Source organism: Diabrotica virgifera, chromosome 3, assembly GCF_917563875.1.
Source record: "Diabrotica virgifera virgifera chromosome 3, PGI_DIABVI_V3a".
NCBI lineage: Eukaryota > Metazoa > Arthropoda > Insecta > Coleoptera > Chrysomelidae > Diabrotica > Diabrotica virgifera.
In genome coordinates, this window is record NC_065445.1 from 225522894 (window position 1) to 225536609 (window position 13716).

Consider the following 13716-nt stretch of genomic DNA (forward strand, 5'->3'; position numbering starts at 1 on the left):
TCTCCGAATTCTAGTAGTTAGACAACACCTTCAAAATTATCTGAATCTTCTGTTGGGAAATTGAAATTTGTACTTGGATCTACATAAAAACGACAGGCAATTGTTCAATTGAAGTTTCATCAAAAACTACCGAGTCTGTTGCGTCCAAAAATGAGTGTAGAAATATTACACACATGAATGAATTCGGTTGGTAACGGTTTAATATTGAGCTTTATGATAAATACAGTGATATCGCACCTCCTGTCTGTCATAAGTCAAAAAAGCAAAATTTCGAGAAAACGACGTTTAAAGTTTGTCCTACAACATTTTCGGATTTAGTTAAAAAACTATTAAAATAATAACTATTTTAGTTAGTTACAATGATTTCTGAAGCTCTATAAAATAGCGCATTAAGTATAATATACCTCATATTTTGAGGCGCTCAAAGCAACAATGGCCTAACCTACAAATTGAGCATTTTAGGTTAATATCTCAATAAACGCAGCAACATTAAATCTTTGGATTGACAAGGGTCTAAACAACCTACCTCTATATTTGGCTAAATGGCGTAAATACGAATGCAAATATCGCGTTTATCTCAAAACTTCGTTTTTGGGCTAAGGCCACTGTTGCCCTGAGCGCCTCATTATTAAAAATATTAAATATTTTTTTTGAGTTGTGACACTTGCAGTACAAATTGTATATTATCATTATTATTATCTGGCTAACAGACTTATCCTTTTTAATGATGTAATATTAATTACAAGTAACAACATCAAACACAAAATACTGCATAAAGAAAGATAAATAAATGATAAATGTATCACTTTTCTTGAGCACATACGCAGATTATTTTGAATAAAGTTATCACATATACTGTCTTAACTCGACAAACGACGCTTTATACACATCTTAGATGGACAAATGCTTTGCAAAAGTCGATATATGACACTGTTTGTGTTCGGCGCGTCCTTGATTTTGGATAATCGTATAAGGACACTAGTACTTGACCCATAGACGTGACACTTTGTGGGGTAGGAGTTTATAGTTTTAATAAACTGTCCAACAAAACCGATTTTAAAATTTTTTTGAGTTATGACATTCTTTGAGCGGAGGTGCGTTATATTGATTGAATAAGTTGTACTTATATGTTTTCCAGTAGTGTTATTATTAGATAAAATACAATAAAATTATTGAGATGGTTTAGCTTTAAAGATTCACTAGGCGGAGTCACAGAAAATCTGTTCACATTGACACTCAATATGTGACTATTGAGATTGGAGGTTATGTTAGCGGTTTTCACACGAAATGACATAGGAAGAATGTTTTAGAGGGAATATTCATTATTGTTACAGTTCTTGACTTAGAAGATATTGTTGGGACATGCGTAATTATGTTTTAGCGGGAATGCAACAAATAGTAATTCATTTTTGTGCAAAAGTGTAGATAGGAGGTAATATCACATCACCGACGATGTACAGACATAAAACTATTTTAATTTATTAGAACATAAAATTATGTTTTTGATTTTCTTTTTTAGTGTGTTTAATGTAAAAAAAAATTATTTTAGCTTACCTGAACAAGAAGATTTTTCTGTTATCGTTGTGACATACCTAACGTCTGTATTGAAAAATATTTCAAATTCTTTTCCAAAAGCAAAAATTATCAAACTAGCGGCAGTGGTCATTTCTGTTTATGACAAAGTAAGTCCTAAATCTGAAATTTTAAGAGTGTCTCATTATTTTGAATTTTTTTATTTTAGGTAAAAAATTCTTTTAGCGGTTTTCAAAACAAGCATTACATATTTACTTCTCATGATGTAATCAGTTGGTGTCAAGGGATGCTCAACTACAGGAATAGTGCTAATATAGCTACAGAAGATTTTGTAATTGAGGTAAGCTAATAAAATGAACAAAAGTATATTCAAAGTGCAAATTACACTTAGTTCACTGAAAGCTTTTGAATAAAAAACATATTTGTTAGATGAAGTTTTCAATTCTAATATCAACATTAATATTATTTAAAAATATTATTAATGTTGCTATTAGAATTGAAAACTTCATCTTTCATTTGCCAGATGACGCTAGTCACCTAATCCATTCACGTCAATTGCGGTGTGGGGGATAAACTCTCGTTCTCGTTGTTGGTCACTTAGAGTATCCAGCAGCAGGCCTACGGCTCTCCGATGAGACTCCACTGAGAGTCGAAAATCGTCTCCGTATTCTCCGTATTCTAAGTGAAAAATAAGATTGTTTTACCTTCGCATTGCAACTGAATAAAAATGGAATTTTTATTTTATTCTTTTTAAAATATCTGTTGTTTGTATCATCTGCACGAATTCTACTGTACATACCCTAGCCGTGGGTGACAACAGAAATAAGCAGTGAGAAAATAATAGCAAAACAAAGGAGATAGAGTTTCCGTACATTTTTTGAGCAGTCTATTAGTATTCCTTCTTCTTATTCTTCAAGTTCCATCTTCTTTCCAAGTGCGCGTGCATAGTGCAAGCTGGTTTCCGACGTCAGCGCGGAGTCCGTATGCAAATAATCCTTCGTATTTAAACGGGCCTGTCCAAAATGCACATGAGCGCTGTTATTAGGATTATTCGCACACGGACTCGGCTTTCTGAGGCGTAAACCAACGTGCACTATGGACGCGCCCTTAGATAGCAAGTCATCATGACGGACATTGCTGACTGCCGCTTTAATAAGTGTTGCACTACTGCATTCAAATGATCCTTTCAAGCTCTTGAATCTGATATTCTTCATTTTCCAACATTCCGTTTGCCTCGAACAAGCATAAAAAGTTGTGTATATATTAATGTATTTTTCCCTCTTATCACATATCTTAGTACCTACTCATGTTTTCGTCTTGTGAAAGTTAATATTACTTTCCTTTCGCCACGTTTTATTGTATAGGATTTGTCCGGAGCGTTCAAGTATTACGTAACGCGATTTTTGAAGATTTTTGACCCCCCCCTTTCCCCCCTACGTAACGCACACTAATGGGCGTTTAACTATTGCGTAACGCAATTTTTGAAGATTTTTAACCCCCCCCCCCCCCCCCCCCGACCAGCGTTAAGTAATACTTGAACGGTTCCCTATCCAACAAAACGTGCAACAAGACGTAGCGTGAAAACCGGCCTTAAGTTTGATATATTGGTTCAACAATTCAATTAAAGAAAAGTGAAATATTATTTTTGTTTCTGCGATCATTTGTGAAATTTTACAATATTAACCGTAATTTTTTGTAGATCCTTAAATATGAAGCTAAAGATATATTCGTAAATAAATTGGTAAATGAAGAGGACAAACAACTATTTTACAAAATACTAAATGATGCCTTTAATTCAACTTGGGGTTCATCGTCTTATACCTCCCAAATAAACTATTTTTATGTACCTGTGGAAAAGCAAAGTCAATCTTCAAAACAACCAGATCTCACTAAATTAAGTATCGAAGATTGGAAGCAAATGGTTGAAGGTGGAATACAACAATATGGTATGAATATTAAATAAACGTTTAAAATAATTTTATCGCCAACCGTCACTACAGTCATTCATTATGGTATTTATTCATTTGCCCTCATTTGCGGCAGTAAAGTAACACTTATTGTACTGAAAGAAGAATTTTACTTTACCTGCCGCGATTAATCAAATTAACCCAGATTGAATGTAAGTAGTCAATGGCAGTAATCGAATACCGAGAATTTGAGTAACTTAAAATTTATTTATTTTAATTATTAAAAATATTGTACATAATTTGCGTTATTAACAATTAAATTTATGTCAAAAAGTGAAATTCTGTAGTATTTTGTAAATATTATATTCATATAAAATAAATTAAAATTTTACCGATTTAGTAATTATACAATATTGATAACTATCGATTAAAAATCGAAAGCGGCCATATTGCAAAAGTTTTCTGTCATCACTCTCATGAAATTATTATGACGTCTAAAATTTAAAAGTTCTTAAATTGTAAAGTGTAAGTAAGTGTTAAAACCAATATCAAATTATTGTAGAAAGTGAAATTGTAGATAAATTATATTTTGGCATTATCCAAGCTGTCAAGCTTTCAGTACTTCATTTTCCAATTTTTCATTCGGGGATTATTACCTAAAATTAAAGATGATTAATTTTATGAAATAATGAAGATAATCAAATTTAAAAAATTGTGTAGTGTTATAATGAGATTCTAAAGAAGTTACATGAACGACAGGTTTTTATTTAAATTATTTTATAAATTTTATATTATTTTTAAATTATTACAGAACCCAAACTCTTACGTAGTTAACTTTAAGCTGCGAATCATCAGAAATCAAATTCCAAGTTGATTTCCAATCAAATTATGTTGGCGATAAAATTTTGTATGCACCACATCAGTAAAGACCCTTTATCGAACTCGTCTATTACTCGCCTCGCTCGCTACGCTCGCTCTTCTCGTAATATCAAGACTCGTTCGATAAAGTGTCATTTTACTGACTTGGTATATAAATAACTATTACTACAGAAGTCTTTAATATTGTAAGCGGGCGATTTAAATATTGTAAACGTTAAAGATTATTAATAATTTCAATCATAGTACACGAGTTGGTAGGCCAGTAAATGAATACGAAATACGGCGATACCGTGTAACTTTCCGTATCACCACCGAATTGCATGAAAATTTGGATTAAGGTTCCTCTTACCCTCTACTTCATTATTGAACTCGACCCCAGAATTGTTTTTACTTGGGGAGTGAAAGGGGTGAAAAAACATACGTTCAAGAAGTAGAAGCAAAGTTGTAGCTCATCACAAATAGGTTCTCATTCGTCAAATTCCAAATCGAATATTTCAACGAGAAATAATGAAAAAATTAAGCACTTTCCGGGAAAAACTAACTCATTAAAGCATTTTTAGTTTTTAAAAAACTTTATTTTTGTTATGTATAAAAGTTTCGGGCATCTAAACTAAGTAAGTTACGCTTAAAATAATGCTGGTCCCTTTTTTGGGTAAAAAAATTGTGAAAATCATCCTCTGATTAGCATATCAATGAAACTTATCGTACCGCTTTAAAATTTACTGTACTTATTCATTGTTTATATGATTTGTAAGTTTCACCAGTCCGAGGTGCTCATTTATGAAAAATTTTGTTTTTAAAGTAAAAAAAAATTGAAATTTTGAAATTTTTTTTCAAAACAACATAAAAAAGTAAATGAGTAACTCAAATGACACGAAATACCTCGAAGAGTAAAAAATGTACCTAGGATGTGCTTTTCTTCTACTAGGAATATAGATTACATAAATATACCATTTATTTCTTTTTTTTTAAAGCTATAACATAATATATTTATTTTTAAGTTATTTTTTTCGATAATGTACTTACTGTTTGAGTTATTTGAGGAAAACCGTATAAAAACGTGGTTTTCATGTTGAAAAATAAACATTTTTCCTTGCAAATAAATCAGAAAGTATTGACTTAGTAAAAACTCTCTATAGAACAAAAATTGCTTATAATAATTATAGTCAATTAATCCATTTTCGGACTTATCTTGTACATATGTTTTTCACCCGCAAAATAAAAACAACCGTGGACTTAAATCCAATATAGTAGGGGGTAAGATCCTAAATTAAAATTTTCAAGAAAATCCATCGTGACTAGTAAAATTACACTCACAAATGTTCATTAACTGGGCTATAGCTATAATAGCTATTTGTAAAACAAGGGAGGAAAAGGCACTTTATTCCCATGTTACACATACGATTTTTCCACCTTCCTCAAATAACAAGTAATTTTTTCATTTTTAAATAATTTATTTATGTAACTAACTGACAAAATTTATTAGAGCACTAAAACTAACAAGTAGGTACAGTATAACTATCAACTGTCAAATATAAGTCAAATTATTAATGTAAACATTGTTAAATCAAAATAACAATTTACTGTTTTTAAATGTTACATTCTGCAAAATACAGGGTAATCTATAAATAAACGTTAAAATGTATAGGTACTTACGTAATAAATAATCTAATATTGTATAGGGCGTAGTTATATTGTAGTTATTTCATCAATGATATACAATGACGTCACTTTTACTTTTCCTTCCTAGGGAGGAAAAGTACTTTCCCTCTCTAGGGAGGCAAAGTACGACTTTGCTCCCTACAATCAGGCCAGGAAAAGTATAATTTCGGTAGAGGTAGGTGGAAAAATCTTTTCCGTTGATGGGGCTTTTGTGCTTTTATAACTAAAGTTGGATTTATAGTTTGACGTAGCGTAGACCCAACGGAGACGTAAGAAACGGACTGGAGACGTAAGAAAATAATATGTCAATTTATAATTCGACGTAGCGGAATTTTTGCGCATGAGTAGAGACAATGACTTAATTCAACAACATAGCTTATAAATTATACGAACCGTAAACAAACTTTGTGTTTATATATTTATACTATAATCTATTATTGGGACCGTGCAAGTTCGGCAAAGCGACCTCTATTTCTACGCTCTGTACTTTTATTCGCACTTTTAATTATATTGGCCAATTATATTAGTCCTGGTTGCTGGACAATTGTATAGAATAGAAATATGCTTTATTGTCATGAAAAATTTAACAATTTTATAGACAAAGCTTACAAGAATCATAAAAATAAGAACAATAACAAATGTCATGTCAAGGCCATAGTCCAAAAAAATAATAAGAAGAAAAAATAAGATGCAGGTTATGTTATGCAAACGTAAACAATTGTATGTAGTAAATAACATTAGTTATTAAAATGCAGTACTGCAAGCAAAATACAATTAATTAAATTTACCTTTATATAATAATTGCATATCATATCAATATTGTGGAGCAATATATAATTTTTCTGCTTCAATGACAGAAGGTATGAAATATACGTCAATTTGACAATTTCAATTGACAATATGAATTATTTAAGATAGTTGCAATATTTCTCCGCGACTCACGCACGGTCGTTTCTCGTTTCCCTTCCAAGTACTTGCACACCGCGAATAATATTTATCCGTTTTGTGTATTACAATGGATTAGGAAATAAACGAAGGTATGCTCCTTGGTGCCGTGGAATTTCCAACTAGGTATGCTGTTTCATTCCCTGGTCTTTAAAATGTTCATTGGATTTATTTATCGGATGTGTGGATAACCCCGAATTAACAGGCTAATAAACAACTTATATTTATCTGAAATATTGAAACTACACTATGATATATTTTTATTAAGTTAATAACAACATCCATTGTAACAAATAATTAACAAAATTCGAATATGTTGACAAACAAATTTTTACACAAGGGTTGAGGGGGGTCCACTTTGACTGACAGACAGAACAAAATTCTTCCTTATGATTGGCCAGACGTAAGAAACGCAATGTAAAAGATGAAAGTTGGTCATCTCTTCCGTTCCGTTACGTTTCTCTTACGTCCAGTCATGCGCTTACGTTCATTTATAAACAAGAGCAGACAAAATTCGGTGTTGAACTTTTCCAGTGCGTCTACGTTACGTCTACGTCTACGCTACGTCAAACTATTAGTCCATTCTTTCACGGTTCTTGCTCTAAATTTTAAAGAACCGCTTGGATTGACATGAAATTTGGTATACGTATAGCTTACATGTCAAAGAAGAAAAGTGATATTGTGCCGATGTATCCTTTTGCCCTGGGGGTGACTTTCACCCCCTCTTGGGGGTGAAAAAATATATGTCCAAACTAAGTCCGGAAATGGGTAAACTGACTAATTTTAAGTAACTTTTGTTCTATAGAGCTTTTTCGCTAAGTCAACACTTTTCGAGTTATTTGCAAGTGAATATGTTCATTTTTCAACAAAATAACCACATTTTTAGACGGTTTTTCGCAAATAATTCAAAAAGTAAGTATTTTGTCGAAAAAACGTTCTTAGCAAAAATATAGCCTATAAAAAAGTAAAAAAAAATGGTGTACGCGCTAGGTCTCTGGATCTCGCAGAACCAGAGTTATAGCCAATGAAAAATACATTCATATTCACCAAATTCCAAATAGAATATTTCGACGTGAAATATCCAAAAAATTAAGCACTTTTTGGGGAAAACCTATTATAACTTTTTTAAAGTGTTTAAAAAAAGCTTTATTTCTGTTTTTACAAAAAGTTTCTAGCGTTAAATTTAAGCGAGTTACGCTCAAAATGAAGTTAGTCCCTTTTGTTTTTGCAAAAAAAAATCGGAAAGACCACCCCCTAATTAGCAACTTAAATTAAATTAATCGTTACCGCTTTACAAATTATTTTACTTATGTTGTGTTTATATTTATGATCTGTAAGTTTCATCTATTCAAAGTGCTTATTTTTGAAAAAATTTGGTTTCAAAGTAAAATTTTGAAAAATTTAAATTTTGAAAAATATGTTTTTTTCAAAATAACTTAAAAATTGTTAGATACCAAAAATCTCGAAAAACAAAAAAAGTCAGATTTACTTTTTTGAATATCATGTATTTTTTTGTTTTTCTGTTAGTCAAAAATTGATTAAGATTTGGTGTTACTAAATTTGCATACATTCGTGATCAGTGACTCGTTCAACCCCTTTTAACTACAGCCCTTTCAATAATAAGGACTTTGAACCGATGAAACTTACAGATCATATAAACAATATATACAGGAGTCAAGAAACTTGTGAAATCGTAACGATTAAGTTCATTTAAGATACTAATTAGGGGGTGATTTTCTCGATTTTTTTACCAAAACCAAAAGGGACTAACTTTATTTTGAGCGTAACTTGTTTAATTTTGATGCTAGAAATTTTTTTTACAAAACAAAAATGAAGCTTTTTTTAACACTTTAAATAAGTTGTAATGAGTTTTCCCCGAAATGTGCTTCATTTTTGGTTATATTTTTTAAAAAATTTTACAGGCTATATTTTTGCTAAGAATGTTTTTTCGACAAAATACTTACTGTTTGAGTTATTTGTGAGAAACCGTCTAAAAGCGTGGTTATTTTGTTGAAAAAATGAACATATTCACTGCCAAATAACTCAAAAAGTATTGACTTAGTGAAAAAACTCTATAGAACAAAAGTTACTTAAAATTAGCCAGTTTATCCATTTCCTGACTTTCTTTGGACGAATATTTTTTCACCCCCAAGAGGGGGTGAAAACCACCCCCAGGGCAAAAGCACATATCGGCACAATATCACTTTTTTTCTTTGACTTGTTAGCTATGTGTATGCCAAATTTCATGTCATTCCAAGCGGTTCTTTAAAATTTAGAGGTTTTGCAATATTTTACCGTTAAAGAGCGGACTATATAAATCCAATTTAAGTAGTAGTAAACTTAGTGTATTTTTAATGGTAAAGAACAATCATTTTTATTGCAAATTTTGTAAATGTAAATATTGATGTTCGAAATTACTTTATTGTACTTTCAAAATAATTAAAAATATCTACAGAAATACAAACATATTACGAATAAATTGCAATTAAAATTCTAAAATTTAAAAAGGCAAACAATCGTTATTAGTAGTTCTAAAAAGACACGTTATCAATTTTCACGAAATTCTAGTATTAAGGGGATGGGTACGTATTTTCGGCTGCAATGGTATTTAAATGGGGATTCATTTTTTTCGAATCCTGAGAAAACTAATAAGTATTTTTGACAAATTTAAACGCAAGTTATAGTACAACGACCGCTACCATCCAGTATATTCTACCACGTGGAATCAACACGAGGCTACCGCCGCGTCGCAGCGTTGAAGATTCTGGAATTACTTGCGACGTATTGGAACAGCAATTCAGCAATAATAAAAATTGTAAAAGGCCATCTAAAAATCAATATTTTTCAGTCTGATTAAATATGTTAAATTAAAGTCTGATTTAAATGTTAAAGTAAAGTCGGATCTTAAATTATTGAGTTGTAACAAAAATCTTTGTTTGTCGAAATAAAAGTTTTTAATTGTGAAGTTCAGTTTTTAAAAAGTGTTTTTCCCAGGAACATTCATAATTCGCAGAATGAAAGCTTACGTTTCTACCGAGGGCCGAAAGTCCCTGAGAACTTCTATAATGTTTATTTTAATAAGTTACAGGGGTGAAAATCTAAGAGAAAATATAGTGTAATTTTTAATTTCAAATATCTCATTCAAAAGAAACTTTTTATATATTCTAAGGGACTTTCTGATCTCGATAATAATTTGTTCTTTCATTCTGCGTTTAAATTTTTTAAAAATATTTAGTAGTTTTTTCAGGATTCGAAAAAAATGAACACCATGTCCGTGGTGATATTTTTCAAATCGAACATTCGCTATCTTTGTCATACAACGCACTGAGTCAAATAGAATATGATGACAAGACAGTGACAGTTTTAAATATTCGACATGGTATCGGGAATATTTTGAGTTGTTGATTAAATAATATTAATAGTGTATTTGATAAATAATTGATTTAAGACGTGAACTTAATAAAAAGTTATTTATTGTGTATTATTTATGGAAGATCCAAGAAGAGAATACATCAGGATATATTCTGTGATTCAAGTATTTTGTTGCTAAATATGTACAAAATTTTTAGCGTGCCATAGTAACAATATATTATTAAAAAATCACTTTAACACTTTTCCTCTTTTCTCGATTGATTATTAGTTTTTGTTGTACATATAAATTATTACAATCACTGAATACATAGTTAGTGAAGAAATTATCAGTAGTAATTGCACAAGAGCTCTGAAATTCTATATTAATTTCAGAGGTCGAGTGCAATTTGTTGCGATTATTTCATGAATAAAACTGTTCAAAACCAAAATTTTATTGTAGTTTATTTATGTAAGTACCATTAAACACACAGTTTTTATAAATAGTTGACGATTGAAAGTCATCACTTTTATAATTTTTAAAACATTAATTGTCATTAATGTCACTGAATGTATTTTTTCGTAGCAACGAAGGGCATCTGACGTAATATACTTAACGACGGGAGATTATTAGTAGTAATTGCACAAGAGCTCTAAAATTATTGAATTTTTCCCGAGTGTCACTTTGGCAGTTTTAATTTTACGAGCCGAAAGCGAGTGAAATTATGTCAAAATGTCACGAGGGCAAAAATTCTATATTAATTTTAGAGTTCGAGTGCAATTTGTTGCGATTATTTCATGAATAAAACTGTTCAAAACCAAAATTTTATTGTAATTTACATATGTAAGTACCAATTAGTGAAATTAAACAAACAGTTGTTATAAATATGGATGTGATCTTGATTATTGATATGAGATAATATTCTTATATGTCACTTAATTTAATCAATGTATTAATACTAATCTAATTAATTAACCAGATCACATATCAATATGTTTTCAATCTCAGGGCGAATTATAAATTAATTACTTACTTTCGTGGCTTCAAATATTTCTTAATGGTTCCTAATCGGGATAGAAAAGAAAAGAGTAAAAAAAATACACATATATGGGTTACAATTATAATCAAAATATTTTTTATTTTATTTAAAAGGCAATCAATGCTTAATATTTGCTATTTCTTATTATTCTTAAACATAACATTTACAAATGGGAATCTTATTTCCTTTTAGTTTTCAATTGAAAGTTTTTATTAACATTTAACTATTAGGAGTTATTAGCACAACTCTATTTAAGTTTGATGAAGCTTTTCTGATATTATTGATTATGTTATTCAATTTTTTTATGTGGAATTTAATACGAAAAACCCATACATTCATGTCCAAACAAATGAGACTGACCTTTTCCTGGTGAACTGAAAATGTCCTCACACAAGACCCGTTTCCTGCTATCCTTGGCTGCGATCAAACCTCGTCCTGGCTTCCAGTAATGTTCTCCTTTGTAAAACTAGCTCGAATAGTTCTCGTTCCTGCTTCTGTTGTGATGCTGTGTTCTACCTTTTTCGAAACTGCTATCAGCTACCGGGACACTCTTGGCTCAAGGAGGTTCTTTTACTCTCGACCTGGCCTACTTCTCGTTCCACGATAGATACTCCACACTCACGGAACTACACCGGCTTTCTCACTCTCCGTACACTACCGTCTACTACTCGACTTCACTTCTCGACAGCTCAAAACATTCTGCCCTCACTTTCTCATTCATTCACCTACTTTCTAAATATCCCTTCCAGATTCACAAATCAATCTTCCACCACCAACTCTCATTCGCAGTATTCCTCAAAACCAATTTTTAATCTTTCTAAATATGCTTAATGGATTTCAAAAGAAAATATTTAATTCCCATTCTAAAATACTTTCTAACTATTTACAAATTTTAATGACCTATTCTCTCTTTCAAATGAGTCTTATTTAGTATAGGCTAATGATCGAAACCTTCCGCGAAAAACGATAATGAACTATCATATATTTCACTGAGTTTTATTTAGCATAGGCTAATGATCGACCTTCCGAGAAGAACGATAATGGTACGCGTCATTCACTTTGTTTATCTAAGCACATTGTTCCGAGTTTCGTACGCTTATTCTAATCACTTCTTAAAATTAAATATAACAATTTGTTGTATACAGGTTGTTCTAAATTTATATGCCCGAGGTTGAGAAAATTAAAAATATTTTATATTAAACTGAATTTTGTTTATAATTATCAAAATTTAATTTTCATATCAAATAGAAATATAACAAATCCCCGCCTTGTATTCGATAAAATTTATCTGCATTTTTAAATAAATTTTCTCGAGGCAAAACCAACTCCCTGTATATTTCCTTACTTTAATCTACGTCTTATATCCTAACTTACTATCTACTTCATGTAATTCTGTCTTTTATTCGTGATATTTGTATACATCGTGAATATTATAAATTCCTCGGATCTTTTCCGAGTTCCTGTGCCTCAACTCATAACTATTTATCCCATTTTCATTATTCACGATGTAAGGGCCTTCGAAAACAGGCATCAACTTTGCGCAAATGCCCCCAGGAAGATTTGATACTCGTAATGCCCTCACGAGTACTTTTTCACCCTTTTGGAAAGTCACTGGTCTTCTTTTTCTATTTTGTTCCTGTCTTTGGATATATTTTTCGTTGCTTCGCCGTAATCTTCTCTGTACGGTTTCAATCACCTGTTGATATTCTTTTGGCTCTTGGTCTTCCCATGGCCTTATCGGCAGTACACCCTTCATGATGTATTCTGGGGTCTCTTTTGTTACTGTGCTCGGAATTGTATTTAGATACCTTTCTATTTCCGCCATTTTCCTGTCCCAGTGGCGATGTTGACCATCTGTTGCAATGCGAAGAAATTTCGTCACTTCCTGTATGAATCGTTCCGAAGGATTACTCTGTGGATGCCTGATGCTGACAAAATTTGTCTCTATTCCTCGTTCTCGAAGTTGTCCCTTGAAACGATCATTTCGGAAATACGTTGCATTGTCCAGTAGGATCTTTTTTGGTGTTCCTACTATGGCTATAAAATTGTCGATTTTTCTTAATATTTCCTCCCCCTTTGTGGTGCGGCAACTATATAATTTTACGTATTTTGAAAACACATCCACCATTACCAGAATATGTTTGTTCCTTTTAGTGGTCATAATTAGATCGCTTAACATATCTATTGCTACAATGTCTAGTTTGTTTCGGGCTTCAATATTTTTGGCAACATTTTCGTTTTTGAAATCCCGACTCTTATATTTTTGACATACATCGCACTTCTGGGTAATTTCCTTTGCAATGCGGTAATCCTGTCGGCTGATGTAATTTTCCCTAAAAACGAGCCAAACTTTTCTGCTACCGATATGCCCATTGTCCTCATGTAATTTCTTTATTATCTTT

The 13716-nt window shown here is 31.5% G+C and overlaps 1 protein-coding gene across 1 annotated transcript in view; it reads left to right on the top strand.

The window, feature by feature from the left end:
* Nucleotides 1-13716, top strand: part of LOC114331236 (cytoplasmic dynein 2 heavy chain 1) — a 410099-nt gene that overhangs the window by 290828 nt on the left and 105555 nt on the right. Inside the window, exons 40-42 of the mRNA XM_050645881.1 lie at nt 1550-1682; nt 1742-1873; nt 3233-3479. Of these exons, the coding sequence (XP_050501838.1) occupies nt 1550-1682; nt 1742-1873; nt 3233-3479 (512 nt within the window). The remainder of the gene's footprint in view (nt 1-1549; nt 1683-1741; nt 1874-3232; nt 3480-13716) is intronic.